Genomic DNA, 19803 nt, shown 5'->3' on the forward strand with positions numbered 1-19803 from the left:
TCCTCTCTGAGATTAATGGGTGCTTTTAAGCATAGAGCCATCTCTCTAGGCCCTATATCCTTTATTTTTAAGAGCTGTGGCGAAGCACTCTTCCTCTAAATCCTGTGTAGCCACAGCACATACACACCAATAGAACACAGTCCAAGCAAATGACAGATGACTGATGGAAGTATTTTCCCTGGAATTGCATCAAGGATAATCTAGGATAACAAAGAATATAAATATCACTCCTTAACGACGTTGGAAAAAATCAAGTCAGTAATTCCATTATCCCAAATATAAATATCTCTACAGAAGCAAAGCCTCACTGCCAGAATTTAATCTTCACTCAAAATAAACCATTTCCTCTGCTTAATGGGATAGAGCAGTTAAAACACCACCAAGTGGCTAAACCTACATCAACACTAGGTCAGGAAATTCTATCTGACTGCCCAGAAAGGGGAAAGACTGCTGACCCCAAAATATAACGAAACCTCCTCAAGGTTGTGAACTGTGTACCAAGCAGAGCCACAGAATCCTTCTGCAGTTTGAGCTGCTCCATTCGTGAGTCTCCCCTAGTACCTCTGCCTTTGGCAACTGACTAAACAAAGTGATGACATGGACTTTCAGACCCGAACAGGAGGGCAGAGCTTGCTCCATCCTGCCCTCTGACCTCCCGTCTCCCTCTGCTAGGCATGATAACTTCCTTCCTCTCTGGTGTTGTATGGAGCACACTCTTCTTTCTCAGGTATGCTCAGGACAGAACAGGAGCCTGAGGTAATATGAAATGTGTTTTAAAGCAGTGGAAATGAGAGGATGTCTCCATGCCTTGGAGGGGAAAAAAGCAAAGAGCAAGGAGGTCCTCAGAATAACCTCCCTCCACAGAAACCTAAGGCCATCTTCTCCTCCTGAACTCCTGAGGCTTGCATCAGGCCCTCTTCAACACACTGCCATTCAGGTTTTCCCTCCACCCTTGAAGTGCTTCATATTGCACTTTTAAAGCTTGAGTTTGTTTTGAATGAAATGGATATCTTGAGCTTCTGAGGGAATTTTTAAGTAATTATTGAGACAATGCTGAAAAACATTCAAGTGTCATCCTGTCCAGTCCACATATGGCGTATATAGTTATACAGTAGTGATTTCAAATCATGGAGGCAGATCTGCAGATGGCGTCTGGCCAGGAGTGAGTTCATACCTAATAAGATGCACATCCACAGTGTGGATGATAGAGAAAGAAACCTAGTATTGCAGCAAATCTCAAAATAGTTCGTCTTCAAAAGGTGTTAGATGATCATTACTCTGCAATATCTGCCAGGTACCCAAGTCAGAAAGTCCACTAGATGGTTGTCTACATGATTCTCCATGGAGGTGAAGTTGAGGTCTGATATAGTTAAGGTGTAAGGCCTTAGAAATTAACTAAAACAACAGGCAAGGGAAGGAGGGGAAGAAGGGAGAGAGGGAGGGAGTGGGGGAAGGCTCTTAGATCCCAGTGAACATCTGCTTCTTGGGGAGAAGCGAGATTTCTTATGGAAAGAAATAGAAACAAGTCCTACACCAACAAGGACATCTCATCAACTCATGAACCTTTATGATGAGCCCAGCAGCAGGTACGTGACAAGAATCAGCATTGGAACGAATAGGAGATCTTGTCCTCAAAATACCACAGCTAAAGATGTCAGAGGATTCAGCGTGCCTCAGTCCATGGGGTGAGTGCAAGACAGGGAACTATCAAGTCCCCTGGGAGATTAGACAGGGGACAATGAATTCCACCTAGGCACGGAACCCAGACAAAAAGCAATGGAGACATAATTCTTCAAGTGGGTTTTGAAGAATGTATATGAATTCATAAAGAAAGAATTGCTGTAGGGAACACTTCAGATATGTGTGTGCATGTGCGTGTGTGCTCTCTATGACCTGAGGAGGCATGAGTGCTGATTGCTTTGTGGCCTACCCCCCTGTGCACTCTGGGCCCAAAAAGTAGGCAGGTGGCCTCATTAGCCGCCCCAAGCTGACATTTACCGGGCACTCTTTCGTCTTAGCACAAACATAAAATTCAAGAGTTACACATCTACTTTTAAAACAAGCATTTTCAGTAACTTGCTGAATTCTTTACTAAGTAATGAGATTCTTACAAGATTAACACTCTTACCTCCATGGGAAAAGCTTTGAAATTAACCGTGTGCTCAGAGCCACGCTGGTTTTCTCTTCCCCAGTGAAATCTAACTTCGTAGAGTTCGAACTCGTGTCCCTGAGGCAGCGGTCCTCCTGACAAAACTGGAAAGAGAAAAGGGAACTGCTGAACGATGTCATAAGCTTCACACACAGAGGCATTGGCTGCTGCTGCGGCTGACCCACAAAGCTCCCCTGAGCTCCAAAGACTGCACTTGCAAAGTCAGTGAGAAGCAGTGCGCAACTGAGGTCAACTTAAACTGCCCGGATTTCACTGAAGTTCCTAGGCTTGGTATTCAGATAGGACCTTGACAATAATACCTATATTCTGAGAAGGACTAAGAAAATAAGTCCTTCCTGAGACCATTTTAAAAATACTTATTTTAAATTATGTTCAGGTGCTCATGGGGCAAGAACGGCGTATCAGATCACCTAGAGCTGGAGTTACAGTCCGTTTCCAACTACCTAATGTGGGTGCTGGGAACCAAGTTCAGGTTCTCTGCAAGAGTAGTACTGCCTCTTAATCAGTGAGTCGTCATCTATCCAGTCCCCTTACTGTGACTTTTAAGCTGGGCACTAATCAAGAGACAAGAATATGGTCAGAGCCCCATACAAATCAGTCCTCTACCATTGATCTACCAATGAACTAAGCCACATCTTTGGGTCATCCATTGGCATTAGTAGACTTTCAATCAGAGAAAAGATATAAGCTGATAAAATTGTCCAAAAAATTAATATTAATACAACCAGTGAGGCTGGAGAGGTGGCACACTGGTTAAAAACACTTGCTGCTCTTGCAGAGGACTCCAGTTTGGTTTCCAGCACCCTCATGAGGTGGCTTACAACCTTCTGTAACTCCTGCTCCAGGGATCCAACACCCTTTCTGGCCTCCTCAGCACCCACATACATGTGGCATATTCTCTGTCTCTGTCTCTGTCTCCCTGTCTTTCTCTGTCTTTGTCTCTCTCTCTCTGTCTCTCTCTCTTTCTCTCTCTCTCTTACATGTGCACACACACACACACACACACACACACACACACACACACACACACACACAAATAAAATAAAAATAAATACAATCTGCCAAAAAGTGGTAGCACACGCCTTTACTTTAATCCCAGCACTCAGGAGGCAGAGGCAGGCAGATTTCTGTGAATTCAAGGCCAGCCTGCTCTGCAGAGCTAATTCCATGACAGCCAGGGCTACACAAAGAAATCCTGTCTCAAAAAAAAATTAAAATAAAAACTAAATACAATCTACTACTAAATCCTAGTTTTAAAGACCAATGACCATTCAACATACCTGCCTACTCCTGGGCTGAAACTGTGCTGAGAACACTAGCATCAGTCCTCCCAGGCCTCATTTAGTGCTCACTTTTGAATGGGATTTAGAACTCTGTCCCAAACAAGGACACATTAAAGTATGGTGAAAATGCATCTTCATGATAAACTGCACTTAAGCAACTTCTTAAGGATTTTAATAGCCCCTAGAAAGAGTCTATGTAAAAACTTGAAATAAAATATATTATAAAATACAATGACTAATTTCAATGGAGATGAAAATTAATTCAAGACTTTTGCTCCTCCTCTAGCAACTTCTAATTCAAAAATAATACCAGTTAAGAATTTTTAGGTTCTTTTACACAAATAGCTGGCAGCCTTCATCACCAACACCCTAGAAGAAGGGGCAATGAACAGAGCACTATTCGCTTGGGAGCCTGAAGTCTCTCTGGGATCAGCTTCATCATCACCCTCCAATACAACTGATACAAAAGTGAACTGGGGCAGCAGTGTCTGTATGTTTGGTTAATTCTTAGCTAAGAACCTGTTCTAACTGGGCTTATGTAGATCTGCCTTCAATACAGCCAGAATGCAAATTAGAAAGAGAACAAGAAGAAACAACATGGCAGGAAGTAGAGGCAGGGTGAAGCTATCCCACACATCATACAGTCCTTGAGAGTGTCTTACAAATTTGGTTCTCATCTTTCTACCAACTCAGGAGGAAAGAGTATCCAAGAGAGATTTTAATTCTGCAAGGGGAAGTGAACAGATCCCAATAAGGGGAGCAGAATGCACGGCCAGCAGAATAAGACTACAGCAGGGAATTCAGAGCCCTTCCATCACAACAGATTCCTAAGGTCAGTGTTCTCATCCCTATGGAGAGAGGGGAACAGTGGGCTTGAGGGACTAATGTAGTTTACCTCAGTCACCCTGTTAGCAAGCCCAGGACAAAGTCCAGAGTTGGAGCCTAACCCACCACAGAGATAAGTTACTGCCTTACAAGAATGAACTGAAAAAAAAATAAAATATTCTCTAAGCCTAGATTTCTAAACTCTGGGTTCTCCTTTGAGGACAAAATTCTATCAGATTTTTCAAAAGACAATCAAAACAAATCTAAATTCACGCATCAAAAAGGTTTACAGATACTCAGAACTCTGAGGACTTGCTCTGCCTTTCTATTCTGTAAGAATAGCTTTAAGATTGTATTCCAGGCTTTTATTTCAAGACGGGGTCACAGATTCTGGATAGTCACTCCCACTTAGTCCAAACTCCATCTTGAGAAAAACAGGGAAAGAGATCAGAAGTCTACCTTCTATGTACCCTGTCACCCAAACCAGAGAGAAAATGGGGGTCTCACACAGCACCTCAGTCAGCATCATCTGAAGAAAATGTATCTCCACCACTACCACCACCACCATACACAGCATGGACCTAACTCTAGCCTTCAGGGCAAATTCTGGAACTCTCCATTTTTAAAGGAAAGCAATAAAATTATCTTGGAAGAGGCTAAGCTCCATGTTGCTATGGAAAAGAACAAGAGTAGCAAAAAATTATGCATAAAAAATAAGAAAAACCGTTAATCTATTTGCCCAATCCCCTTCCGAGGATACACATGGACACACATTTAGAGAAGCTACAGAGAACAGTGTGCTACTTCTCATGGAAAAGGGTGATACAACTGGTTTTGACATGGATTTCAGCACAACAAAAACAAATCCACCGTTCAAAACTACAAAATCAAAATGACCATACTGGAAGTCTTACACATTATTATTATGTTGTGTGGCAGGATACAGAATCAACCTGCAAAAATCAATAGCTTTTCTTTACAAGAACAATAAATCCACAGAGAAAGAGAACATGGACACAGTCCTATTCACAACAGCCTCAAAGAAAATAAAATATCTAGGAATAAACCTAAACAAGGAAGTCAATGACTTCTACAATGAAACCTTTAAATCTCTGAGGAAAGAGAGAGAGAGAAAGACACTAGAAAATGGAGAGGTACCCCACACACATGGATTGGTACAACTAATACTGTAAAAAAGGATCATTCTAACAAAAACCATGTTCAATGTGATCTCAATCAAAATTACTGTCTCATTCTCCATAGAAACAGAAAACACTCTCCTAAAATTCTTATGGAATCACAAAAGACCTCAGATTACCAAAACAACCCTGAGTGAAATGAACAGGGCTGGAGGGATTGCAATTCCAGATCACCAGACTATCACAGAGCCATTGTGACAAAAGCAATATGGCACTGGCATGAAAACAGGCGGGTAGACCAACAGAGCAAAGTCCAGGACACAAACATGAACGCATGAATGACAGCTGTCGGCCCCAAGTCTTCCCATGTGAATACATAACCTGGAGTAACTGCAGAAACCAGGAAAGTACAGGGGGACATTGTTGGGGGAGGGGCAGATAGGGGAGCAGCAGGATCCCAATGATTTGAAGGGGAAAGAGGGAAGTGGAGGGGGATTTTAACTAGGGAGAGGAATGGAGATAAATAAGAGAGAGGGATGGGTAAAATAACAGTAAGGATTCTGAAAAGGTCATAAGAAATCATACTGTTGACTATTTACCGAAAATCACATTTAATACACATAAGCTTGTGTATGCATACACAGATTAAATAAAATCTTCCCATGTGGGCTGACAATAATCCCCACAAGAGCCACACATCATCTAACAAAAGCCTCAACACCAAACATGAGAAGCCCCCTTTGAGTCAGGACTGTCGAAGAGACTCCCGAAACACAGACTATGTTGTTGCCCTTGATTGGCTCCCAGAGGTAGAAGGTGAGTACCAATTGCTGAAGATACCATGTACTTTGGACACAGGACCCAGAGGACCTGAGATGGATCTGATCGGAAAGCCCCTCCCTCAGATCTAGTCTTCATGGTACCAAAAGGCACATGTAAGCTTCCAAGGGAGAGAAGCAACCAATATCCTACCCAACTACGATGCCTATAATGCAACAATGACCAGCATGTAACAATAACCCTAAGGATGCAGTAGTGGCGTGCATACAGTAATCAACAGCTAACTAGTCTTACAGCACACTCAACAAGAGAGAAATCATGCCTGGAACTGGAAATCCAGTCAACTACCAGGGCCTAGTGTGGCCATGGATCTTGGAGGACCAACAACCATTACTTTACTGAACCAGAATAATTCCTAACTACATTGTAAGTATTTATTCTTATACCAGAGATAAGTGTAGCTCTCAGCCCTCATCAAAGAAACTGATCTTTACAACAGAGACCATTACTAAAAGCCACAACCAATCAAAATGCAGAAAACAGAGATCGTGGTGCCCAACTGATACATCTACAACACAATTCTTGTACTTAAACTCATGGATCATTGCAGAAGAGGGGACAGAAAGATTGTAAGAGTCAGAGGAAGTGTGCTCTGAGATCTTGTCTCCTAAAAATCTCAGATAAGCTATACACATGATGTTTCATCAGCAGGGTTACCTAAACAAGACCTGAACAAGGACACTAACAACAGACATGCTAACATGGAAGGGAGAAAGCTTATGGGGCCTCAGGCCTAAACAAAGAACTATGGGTAACGAAGGAATGTGGAAAGTGGGGAAAATGGTCTTCCCCAGGGAAGAGCTTCCCTGTTGGTCAACCCTGAGATTATATACGTTCAGGTTATATGGACTGAGTATGTTGTATTTATGAATTTAGGAGTGTGTGTGTGTGTGTGTATGTGTGTGTGTGCCGTGTGTGTGATAACATCTTAAAGAAAAAGAGGCCATGACTTTAGAGCAAGTGAAGGAGTATGTGGGAAGGCTTGGCAGGAGGAAAGAGAAAGGGGGAACTGATATGATTATATTATAATTTTAAAAATAAAAGAATTAGGTTGGGGATTTAGCTCAGTGGTAGAGCACTTGCCTAGCAAGCGCAAGGCCCTGGGTTCGGTCCTCAGCTTTGGAAAAACAAACAAACAAAAAAAAAACAGAAAACAAAAAACTTTAGCCGGGCGGTGGTGGCGCACGCCTTTAATCCCAGCACTCGGGAGGCAGAGCCAGGCGGATCTCTGTGAGTTCGAGGCCAGCCTGGGCTACCAAGTGAGTCCCAGGAAAGGCGCAAAGCTACACAGAGAAACCCTGTCTCAAAAAACCAAAAAAAAAAAATAAAAAAAAAAAATAAAATAAAATAAAAAAATAAAAATAAAAGAATTATTACCAAAATCTTTTTACAATGTTTCTGTTTGGGGAAGACTTTTATTGGAGTAAGGGGAATGTTTGAGTTAGTTTCTCAAGACAAGATTTCACTGCGTAGCCCAGGTTGGCTTTGAATCCTCCTGCCTCTGCCTCTTGAGTTCCTGGATTACACACCAGCTCCTGAATGTCTTTAAAACAATTAAAACTTCAATTTAAAAGATTAAAAAAAACTCATTCTTATGCATGGGTGTATGTGTATTGTGTATGTGAACATGTGTATAGAGATACAGATGTGTACACAGATGTGCACTAGGAGTTGGGTTTCACGCTCTATCACTCTCCACTTTTATTCTCTTGAGACAGGTTCTCTCATTGAGCCTGGAGGTAGGCTGGAAGCCATCAAGCCCCAAAGATCCTCCTGTCTCCATGTACCTTCCACACACCCCCACACAGTGTAGGTATTTACACGCATATGTGTTGCAATATCCATCTTTCTACCATAGGTGCTGGGAGTTGGAAATGATCTCAGGTCCTCAGGCTTACACAGCAAGGTCCCTTACCCATGGGCCCATCTCTCCAGTCCCAGAGCTCCTGTTTTTAAATGTGCTACAAACTTAAACTGCGCAGGCCCATGTTTTGATGGGATGGTACTCAAAACCCATGGGACTCATTTACAATATTTTTTATCATCTATTACATGACACCAGGCAGTGTATAAAATGCTTAGGATACAATGGTTTTTACAAAACAGACAGAATTCCTGGCTTCCTGGACCTCACATCCATTTAGGTTGAAATTGAATTTGTCTACTCGTGGAGATCAAACACGGTGGAGGAATACTTGGTCAGTGGGCAGCAGTCTCATTGGCTACAGTTAACTGTATTCCTGGAATTACAATGAAACAACAGGGTCCTCGTGGACCACACATGCTGGGAGGGTACGTGAGCGCACAGGAGGAAGGCATTATCTCCCGGTCCGTCCTCAGGGAAGGAGGCAAAGAGGTGCCCTTGTCCAGGTGCCAGGGTCTGGGTATTTTTCACTTTTGCTGCTGGTTAACAACCCCAAAGTAAACCATTCTAACACCATGTAGCCACAAAAGGCCATTTCAAAAAGAAGAAGAAGACAAAACACTGAATTTAGTTTGAGATGCCAAGTAAATGCACTTCCTATCCATCCCTCGAGATTGATTGTTCATACACCAAAATCAATTGTCACTCTGACCCCAGCCATTGAAATCCACTAAAGATACTACACTCCCTTTCTATAGATGCTGTTTAGAAGGAAAACAGTCAACCCAGCGGGTGCTTTCCCACACCGCACTATGTTCTGGACAGTGATGCTTGGACACTGCTTGGCAGAGTCCTTGTTGGGATGACATCGATGTCAGTGAAATTACAATGAAACAACATAGAATAGCTCTGATGAGAGACAGCATTTCCACAGAGTGACTAAGTGGGGAGAAGAACCTGCAACTGGCTGACGCCATTGCTTCTGGTCCCCATTTCTTGTCTGTCCTTTAATGGACCTTGCCATGATGATTAAGAGACACAGAAAGAGCTCGCAAAGGAAAGCTCTACAAAATTTGAGAATCATATGACAGCCTGATGAACAAACATTTACCTAAACCTCTAGAAGCCTCATAATCCTTTGATGAAAACAAATTTACCATGTAATTCAAAAGCAGCAACTGGAGAAGAACTCCTTCACATTTCATTTGAACTGAGCACACATTCTGAGTGGAATGACCACAGGGTACATAAAGCAAAATGATCCAACCTCAGCATAAGCCAGGTCTCCCCAGTGCAGACAGACACTCCCACTGCAGACAGGCCTCCCCAGTGCAGACAGACACCCCCAGTGCAGACAGGCCTCCCCAGTGCAGGCAGACACCCCCAGGGCAGACAGGCCTCCCCAGTGCAGACAGACACCCCCAGTGCAGACAGGCCTCCCCAGTGCAGGCAGACACCCCCAGGGCAGACAGACATCCCCAGGGCAGACAGGCCTCCCCAGTGCAGGCAGACACCCCCAGTGCAGACAGGCCTCCCCAGTGCAGGCAGACACCCCCAGTGCAGACAGACATCCCCAGGGCAGACAGACATCCCCAGCACCTAAACAGTGTTCCCAAGAAGAAGTATCAGAGACAGTGAAGAGAATGTTTGGACGGTAGGAGGACACCCAGCTCGGGCCAAGTGAAAACCAGGTAGCATGCACAGAACCAATGAAGACTTCCTGGGATAACAGCCAAGCTGAACTTTGAAGAATATGCTAATATTCATCTATATTCTAATAGAAAACAGTAGCCAGTGCAGGAAGAAGAGTCTGGGAAAGGCTCGAGGTACCGACTGGTTCACATGTTTTCTGAGAAGAAAACTGTTTAGTCACCAGTGATCAGAGGCTCCACCCCAGGGAGGCAGGATTAGGAATGACTGTCTAGCCTAAACTTAGATTGGGAGTTACAAATAAGTAAAGTTGCTATAAGAAGTTACAGTGGGTAACACAAATGGTCTCGAGTGATTTTCAGTTTCTCCTATGCTAATGGACAGTTAAAAATCCCTTTACTGAGCACAGGTGACTTGCTGTAACCCCAGTACTCAAAGGGGAAACAAGAGGGTGGAGTTCAGTCTGGGCTAATAGCAAGACCACATTTCATAAAAAAAAAAAAAAAAAAAAAAAAAAAAAGTATTTACCCTTTGTAGTTAGATGGAGTAATGTGCTATCATATGGGCTTGGGCAGTGCCACACACCTAAGTACTACACTGTTCCCACTAGAAATGTATCCTTACCTGTAATCACCTTCTATGGTTTCTATTACCTTCATTCAACCACAAACTGAAAGTACTGAATCAAAATTTTCAAACATAAAGAGAGACTTCACCCATATAATTTTTATTTCAGCATGTGTTTATAACTTTTTATATGATTACTACATAGTACTGCTAATTTTGTACTGTGTGCCTCACTTGTAAGGTAAACTTGATCGTAAGTATATATAACTAGAAAAACAGTATAGAGAAAATTTAGCACAGTCTTTGGGATCCGAGAACATATCCACTGCCAATAAATGAGAACTGGTATCATTATATTTTAATATTTATGCTGTTTTTCCTATCATCATAAATATGTTCAATTTTCTTATTCTATATACCTCAGATGTGAAGATTCCTGCTATTCATCAGTCCTGAAAAATCAAATGATGTATGTGATAGCTTTAGATAACTTCTTCAGCTCAAGGAGACAGGGCAAGTGGCCTGGTCAATTAATTACCAGTAGGATGTGAAAATGGGCCAAACACCAGGCCCAGTGTGACTCTGCCGCTTCTGAGCAGACCTGGTACAGAGACAGACGGTGACAGGACCCAAACCATGGTCCAGTCTCGAGGTCTCCACTCCTGCCCATCTCTACCCATTCCCTCCTCTCCCCTACTCCACACACTCACTCATCACTAGAGCTCTGCAGACTATCCCTCAGTAAAGCCCTGGGTCAGCCCTACTTTCCTGCCGGGTACCAAAACGGCCTCAGTCTTTGGGTCACTTCGTTTCTTGCCCTGAGTTTAACCAGATCCTAATCTCTCCTACATCCCAGCTCATCCTGTGCTACCATGTTAACTTTCCCAGTTCAACATGCTACTTAAGACACCTGTCGGGGAGGAGTCTCGTTCTTTAGACTCTGTTCACGATCCCTCAAGACCGGTCTAACACACCCTCACTCTTGAATTTCCCCTTGAGCCCTTCACCACAAATATATCTTTCAGGTGTGCTAAAAGATCAGCCTTTCCTTGTACCACCATCTCTACATTTCCCCCATATCCTTCCATGTGCGTTCTGTAGCTCTCTGCTCCATATCTCACCAACCTATAAGCATATTTACCCTTCAAGATGACTTCAAATCCTACTTCCTCCCCAGACCCTCCTCTAATAATTTTCCCGAACAATCTCCCTTCAATAGCTCTGTCTCTGACTTCTATTTACCACACCCAAAGCATGTAACTTTTTGCATAAGATAAAAATATAACCTTGCCAAATGCACTCTGCCAGCCAAAGGAAACCAAAGAGTAAGTGTGTTTGCTGCACAGGTGCACCTCCAGCTTCTCCTGACACATCAATCATCTGGCACACCAGGCATGCTCTGTCCAGGCCCTCCCCTCCCATCACTACAGGTAAAGCAGACAGCCAGTAGCGATTTCCAGTCATTTGTTCTCCTAGCTGAGAGTGTCTGCTTAGGCTTTACAGACAAGGGAGTTTGTACTGCTGTAGTAAGCAATCAGTAAGTATTGAGAGGTGAAGGACAGGACTTGTCTGGAGTTGAAGGAACACATGTATCATGCTATGGAATATTAGTTGAAGATGGGTTACATTTTTTATGCTGAGGAACATTTGTTTAGTGATGCAAAGATGTGTTGCATTCTTTTATGTTGCATTTGTTTAACTCTGTGAAGCTGTGTTACTGTGCCTGTCTAAAACACCTAGTTGGCCTAATAAGGAACTGTACGGCCAATAGCTGGGCAGGAGAGAGAAACAGGTGTGGCTGGCAGGCCGAGAGACTAAATAGGAGGAGAAATCTGGGAAGAGGAAATAGAGAGAGAAAAGAAGGAGAGAGGACATCAAGAGCCAGTCACCCAGCTACACAGCAAGCCATGGAGTAAGAAGTAAAGAAAGGTATATAGAATAGAGAAATATAAAAGTCCAGAGGTAAAAGGTAGATGAGATAATTTAAGTTAAGAAAAGCTGACTAGAAACAAGCCAAGCTAAGACCAGGAATTCATAAGTAAGAACAAGTCTCTCTGTCTGTAATTATTTGGGAGCTGGGTGGTGGGGCCCCCAAAAGACTAAGAGTTAAAAAAAAAAAAAAAGAGAGAGTGTCAGAAAGGAAAAATGGCCCCTGCCTGACAGAATGACAGTGGTATTCCAAAGGATGCCTGTGAAAGCCTGATACATATGCTCTGTGTAGGTCCAGAACTCTAAAATAAACGTAATGGGGAAGCCACAGAACTTTCTGACTTGTGGAATTGCTCAAGGGCAGAATGTGTTCCTCAGTGAAGACTGACTTTCCTTCCCTGGGCTGTTCAAGCAGAGGCTGTCCCAGCCTGCCAAAGTATGCAGTGTAGGGCCTGTCTATTGATGGAAACAACACAAAGCAGAGCAGCACACAGTCTCTACACTGTAGTGCCTGTGTGGGAGGAGCACTGAGGAGGAAGCCTAGACAGCCCAGCATGCTAAGGATGTGAAGAATTGGCAGGAAGAAGGCAGTCAGAACTAAAACGACCCTCAGGCAACTGTGCGAGAGACCAGCTAGAGGGTTTCCACACATCATTTCAAACGCAGCAAAGCTGGAGTCTGATAGGCTTTTACAGTTCCCACTGGGGAGAGCACATGGGAAGATCATCAGTGGCCTCAGCCTGAGAAAGGCTCATCAGAACTGCATGGTAGGGAGGCTAGTCCCTGAGCTCAAGACATGCCTCAAGTTCACCACAAGGCAGCGTTTCCAGATGTGACCATATACAGGAACTACGTCATTAGGATGACACTAACAACTTTAGCTTGTGAAGCATAAACACTGAAGTTATACTGCAAAAATGGTGTCCTCGTTTAGGTAATTCTTTGTGAGTTTTTTTTTTTAACAATAAAAACAGGAAAAAAATAAAAAGAAAAGAACAAATGACTAAATGTCCACAGTCACAGGCATTCTCAAAGAAACTAAGATCTCAACACAGCAGGTAATAAAAAGTCAGCTTTAATTCCTTAAAAAAAAAAAAAAAAACCTCTTGCACTTACCTGTGAATATTATTTTTAACTTTAAAAGGGTAATTTGTGGGCCAGCAAAATGACTCATCAGGTAAAAGCACTTTCTCCAAAGCCTGATAATCTGAATTTGATCCCAAGAAGCCATGTAAAGGTAGAAGGAGATGCAGGGCCCTCTGACCTCCCCATGAAGAGAGCCGCAAAACACACACACACACACACACACACACACACACACACACACACACACACACACATACACACACCATACACACACTAATAACAAAAAACAATAACTAAAACAATAAGTTTTTAAAAAGCATGTGAGTGGGACATGGTACTCATGCCCATAACACTAGCATGCGGGAGACAGAAGCAGAAGGATTGCTGGGAGTTCAAAACCATCTCCAATACACAGTGATTTTCAGTCCAGCCTGGTTAACTTACTGAGATCCTATCTCAAAAACAAAACAAAAAAATAACCAACAGACTAATAAATGAATGAAATTTAAAAGACATCACACTGTTATGAGGGAGAACCTCCTTCCTCAAAGTTCTTCCATCCCTCTTCAAACCTCATGACACAAAAGAGCGGAGTGTGCAAGGGCAGAATGGCCAAGGGTGGAATTTAAAAGCAGCAGAGAAAAGCCAAAGAAACCAAGGGAGCCTCTGGTTGGCCTGAAATTCTGACTTAGTGAAACAGCAGAGATGCCCCCTGGAGGCACACCCACCACAGGACATGGCCTACTGAAGCCAGCTCCCAAGTCCAGCCATGCTAGAGATGCTTAGGTGATGAGCATTCTACCCTGGAGAATGGAAAGAGTGTTCCCTTTCCCCTCTGCAACTTGAGGATGTTAGGGTCCTGGAGAAGTTTCACAAAAGACCATCATCCACATATGCAATCAGCAAGACCATTTATTATCCCAGCATGCTGGGGCTGTCCATTCTACACAGAGGCAAGATGGCGAAGAACCTGAGAGAGATGTGTGGGTTTCTTTTAAGCACAGGCAAGGGGAGGTCCTAAGGCAGTTAGGTGACTTTAGATATGATTGGCTCAAGCAAGTGGCAGTCATATCAGCACATTCTAATTGGCCAGGGCTAGTTAGAGGCTGGCCAGGGTACAGTTTTCCATTTTGGGGGCAGGCCTGGACAAGTCCCTGGCTTTGTCCTAGAGTTGCTGTGGAGGCTGACTGGCCTAGCATGTACTAACTGTGGGGGCTGGCTCAGTGGCCCAGGCTAAGTACATCCTATCTCCCTTGTCTCTGTTGTCAGGGGCACCAGTGATTAATTGCCCTTTGTCTATGGGTCTCCCTCAAACACTGCCTGCTTGGTTCCATAAAGCAGGGTCCAAGGCTTGATCTCTGAGAGAAGACTGAGCAGCCTGTTATGGCGTCTGCTCAGTCCTCTCATAGGACACAGCTATGAGGTGCTGTCTATGCAGCAGAGCACGTTCTCCTCAGATGCTGCATCTGTACAACCCTGAGCTGAGACTTCCCAGATTTCTGGAAATCAGAAACTCCTTGTGGTGGTGTAAAAGAAAATGGCCCCCCGAAGGGAGTGGCACTAGTTCGAGGTGTGGCTTTGTTGGAGGAAGCATGCCACTGTGGGGGTGAGCTTTGAGGTCTCCTCAACTCAAGCTAAACCCAGTGAGATAGACCACTTCCTCATGCCTGTGCAAGATGTAGAACTCTCAGCTACTTCTCCAGCACCATGTCTGCCTGCATGCCGCCATGTCCCACCACGATGATAATGGATGGAACCTCTGAAATGTAAGCCACCCAACTAAATGTTTTCCTTTATAAGAGTTGACGTGGCCACAGTGTCTCTTCACAGCAACAGAAACCCTAACTGAGACATTCCTGTCATTTATAAATCACATTTTGTCATAGCAGCCACAAGGAAAGACACACCAGGGCAGACTCAGAACTGAGGGGCACTGGTGTGCCTGGACGTGAGTGGAGGCACAGAGTGGGAAACTACAAACAGGAAATGAAGACCCCCTAGAAAGAGTGGTTCACTCTGCACCGCGTTCTCCACAGCCAAACGGCTGCCTTCGTAGTCCCTGGCAGGTGACTAGAGAATACGAACACAGCATATGGTGACATTCTCTTGGCTGTTGACAATGGCCAGAATGCAAACATCCACAAGTGGGACAACCCTCCCTCCCCACCCACCCACTGGCCCCTAGAAAAGCAGAAATAGCAAGCAGGTAGAGTCCCAGGACACTGAGCCAACCTCCAGAGCTGTCTCTCCCACACAGCCAGGTCACTGTCTGATTCCATTGCTGACCATGTGACCAGATGGCAGCCCCTCCCTTCGTGAACCAAGCTTCTAGACCACATTTTAGAGTCACTCTTAAGAAGGAGCAGAGAGCTGGACACTAGGTGCTTGACAAGAACCTCCAAATGAAAGGATAGAGCTGAGTTGATAGAGAAGGAACCCAGAATTAACAAAAACCCAGGAAGAAGGCAACAGAAAAGAATGAAGAAAGGTCTCATTTTCGTGAAACACTGAATGGTGAAATTCAAAAGGAAATTGATTGGAACAATCAGTATCAGTTTTTAGAAACTAAAAGTGAGAGAGAAAAATGAAAGTGTGTGTGTTTTAACTTTTCAGTGTCAGTCCAGACAGAGAAGAACACCTCCAAGGGGCAGCAGAAAGGACAAGAAGGAAGGACCACGTGATGCCTTTGAATGTGCTGAGACAGGACCTATCATCTCTCAGAGTTAAAAGTGAGTTCCTGTTAGGTAACTTTAAGAATAAATAAACAAAAATATAGTAACTCCAGGTGAAAACATTGTTCCATAAAGAAAAACAGAATATAGTCTCGGGCAGAAATGGCAGGTGCAAGGTCATAGTAATAATGTTTTGAGTATTAATTTTAATAACTATAATTTAGGCATGTGGGGCAAAACCAGGACAGGAGAGGCTTATAAGAAGACCCACCTTCCCTTCCCCAGCAGGGAGCCTGGGGAGCTCCTAAATATCAGAGCAAATAACATAAACATGTTATTAAGAAACATAAGAGAAACCATTTTAAAACGTTCATCCCTGAAAACAAACACCTAAGTCACATACAGACTGAGCAGGTTGTATTTATACATTTAGGAATATATATGTATGTACATTTACATATATGTATATAACAATGAATGAAAAAACAAGAAAGGGTATATGGGAGGGTTTAGAGTAAGGAAGGGGAAATTATGTAATCATATCATAATTACAAAAAACAAATATATAATTCTTGAAGGTTCAAAGTGGTTGTTACTAGAGAAAAACAGAAGTTGTAGGTGGTATGAGATAGGCTATAGCTAGGGTAGAGAAAAATGTAGAAAAAGGTAATTGTTCAAATTATGTCTGTAGTCCATTTTGATAAAGAAAGAACTTCATTAAATAAATAATGGTGTTTAGAGTTTAAAAACAATTCCTTAGAGAAGCTGAAATATCCTAGAAAAAAAAGTAATAAACTAATCAAGACATGGTCTTTCAGTTACTTGGCTTTTTTAGATAAGTGTTTACTGTGTAGACCAGGCTAGCCTGGACTCAGAGAGGTCAACCTTCCTCTGCCTCTGGAGCGCTGGGAGGAAAGGTGTGCACCTCCATGCACAGCATGAATTAACTTTTAAGTTTGGTGAAATATTAAAAAGAGAGATCACTCAGTGACTGGAAGAGCCAGGGTGCATGCGGGAGGAAAGCTCCCAGGGGAGAGGAGGACAGAGCCTGCATCAGGACAGAGGCACAGGCAGCTCTTGCTACCACTCAGGAGTGGAGGGCAGGGCGGGAGGGGAGCAGAGGAATACACAAAGTACAATGCAGAATGCACAGTGACCAGAGGTAACATCTCCGAAACATTCTGATTTACGCTCAAAGTTCAATGTGTGAACTTCGGGAAAAACAAACTAACTCCACCCACACAGACTGTTCTTCGGGAGCTGTCCCCACCCTGATTAAACTCAACAGCTGCAAAGAATACATGTTCTCTCTCACAGACTTCGAATAAAGCTCTGAAACCTGATGACTTAAGGGCAGGAGTCAACGCCTTCCTTGCCCAGGGACAGACCTAAAGGTTGTATGGGTTGGAACACCTCCTTTATCAATTTGGAATTAACGCAAGCACAGCCTGTTTGTGAAGCACGTCAACATTCAACATACTCGAAAGTCACAATCTTCCCAAGAAGAAAACAGTCATTATTCCCCTTGAAAAACACAGTGTTAATGCTTATTTCTTTAAAAAAAACAAAAACAAAACTGCTTTCATCTCTCCTACATTTAAGCTGAAATCCAGTTTCCCTGGAAATTTAATTTTTCCACAAAACATTTCAGATTCATTTCAACTAGGTTCAAGAAGTTATAAATAAACAAAACCAAGAGCTAGGTTTCCATATAAATATCTGGCTGAGTTCAGAGGATGCTTTTAACTGTTACTAAAATTATTCTTGTCAATAATAGAGAAGGGAAATTTAATTTGAAAGGTTTATCTTGAATACGGACATCAATGACATCTCTAAATTCTGATCTTTGGTTTCACAAACTGTAAAACAAAGAATTATAATTAAATGATTTCAGCTAATCAATAATTTAGAACAAAATGCACAGCAGAACAACTCAAAGAAGCATGCCTGTGTAGGGACTCTGTTCCTCACAGGTCAGTAAATGTTTGTTCAATCAACAGAGGCCACGCCAGGCACAGCTTTGGGAGGACAGCCAGCTGAGACAGCCGTCATTCACCCTCTTAGTCCTTCACACTATTTCAGAAAATAATCCCCAGAAAACGCATCTTGTAAAGAACTATGAAAATAGGAACTGCATTGGTACCACCTTTTAAACCATACAAATTAAATCAGAGATTGTCCACTTGCTCACAACAGCGCAGAAACATGCTCTCCAAAATACCTGATTTTGACTTCAGGATAACTTGAATGGTGTGTCCATCGTTGGTGACTTCACAGTCCCGGCAGACCACATAATTTGGAGACAGGCGGACATCCAACAGTGAGGGGTCGTACCTGGCTTCTCTGGAGTTTAGGTTGATAGGAGACTGGTACTCCCCGTTAGCATCAGGAAACACCAACCCCCACTCAACACCTGACGAGAAAATGATGAAAACTGAGAATAGGATTTTTTAAGTTAATAACAGTAAAATATAACATAAAAACTCACAATCCTTGACATTATAGCTGTGACTACCATGTGAACACAACTGAAATTTGAGAAATGTGTATGGGTTTTTACATTCATTGTGTGAGTGATCTGTTGTTAAATATAATACCACACACAAAATCTTTTACTGCGTGTTTATATCTGTGCACACAGATGCCTTGATTTAGAGACTTAGGAAACTTAAGTCATCTTTAAGTGATTAGAAAAAAAAAACCACAGAAATTTCCTCTGCTCATCAGTTCAATTATAATGCAATACTTAGAAAATATCCGCAACGCTCAACAAGCTCAGAGACAGCAGAAACCCGTAATGCTAAGGAGCACCATTTGTTTAAAAAGCACATACAGTATCCCATACATATATTTATGAACTCCGTTGCACTGTTTTTTTTTTTTTTTTTTTTTTTTTTCCCCGTGTATACAGTAAGCATGGACACTAATGGCTATTAGGAGCCCTGGGTCTTCAGAGACAGATTGAGGAAACTCCTTTTAAAGTCACCAAGAGCACTGACTGAGCTTGCAATCCGGGACGCGTTTTTCTAAAGCTCATTTGGTTGGACTTCCCAAGACTAGAAAGCAACTGGGTTTCAGGTCTGCTCCGGGCTGGGCTGCCTGGGTGCAGCAGGGGCGAGCCGCAGAGGGGCAGCTTCGGAGGGGAAAGCGCGGGACCGTGTGGGGCAGAGAAGCCGCGGCAGCAGCCCCGCGAGCCTACCTTCCTCGTAACCCCACTCCACGCCCTCCTCTTCCTCCTCCTCGTCTTCCTCCTTCTCGGGGAAGGCGACTGCATCCTCGATGAAGCTCAGGTCAGCCATGGGCAACTGTGCGGCGCGGACGCGGCAGGCGCGGGGCTGGGGGCCGCGCGGAGCCTGGCAGTCCCCGCGAGCGCCAGCGGCGGCGGGTCGGGCGCGGGCGAGCGTTTTAAGGCCGGTGGGGGGCGTGTCCGGCCCAAGGACCCGCCCCCGACTCACACCCCCCAACACAGGAACACACACTCAGCAGCCTGCCAAAGCCGAGCTGGGGCTGCTGCTCCCCAGAAAGCCTGCTGCGCCTGAGACCTCAGAACCCTCCCAGAAGCCGAGGGACCCCAGGACAAGCCTGGCCCGGGCGCTCCTATTGATCCAGGCAATTCCCTGAAGGGCGGATGGGTTGCCTTGCTTTGGGAGAGGGCTTGAAGACCGTGACTCAGTAAGACTCTGGTCAAATGGTTTACTTCCCATCATTTACCCGTTAGTTTTGTTGGGGCTTGGTTTTGTGAGACAGGGTCTCATGGAGACCAAGCTGGCTTCAAACT

At 43.8% G+C, this 19803-nt stretch overlaps 1 protein-coding gene across 1 annotated transcript in view; it reads right to left on the reverse strand.

Moving 5' to 3' along the window:
- The window catches only part of Ca8 (carbonic anhydrase 8), a 102974-nt gene extending 83566 nt beyond the window's left edge, over window positions 1–19408 (reverse strand). The window contains exons 1-3 of the mRNA XM_052717313.1: window positions 19225–19408; window positions 18247–18438; window positions 2129–2253 (exon numbers count right to left, since the gene is read on the reverse strand). Of these exons, the coding sequence (XP_052573273.1) occupies window positions 2129–2253; window positions 18247–18438; window positions 19225–19324 (417 nt within the window). The 5' untranslated portion in view covers window positions 19325–19408. The remainder of the gene's footprint in view (window positions 1–2128; window positions 2254–18246; window positions 18439–19224) is intronic.
- Between the last annotated feature and the right edge of the window lie 395 nt (window positions 19409–19803).

Source organism: Peromyscus californicus, unplaced genomic scaffold, assembly GCF_007827085.1.
Source record: "Peromyscus californicus insignis strain IS unplaced genomic scaffold, ASM782708v3 Scaffold_5__1_contigs__length_169319896, whole genome shotgun sequence".
NCBI classification, from domain to species: domain Eukaryota; kingdom Metazoa; phylum Chordata; class Mammalia; order Rodentia; family Cricetidae; genus Peromyscus; species Peromyscus californicus.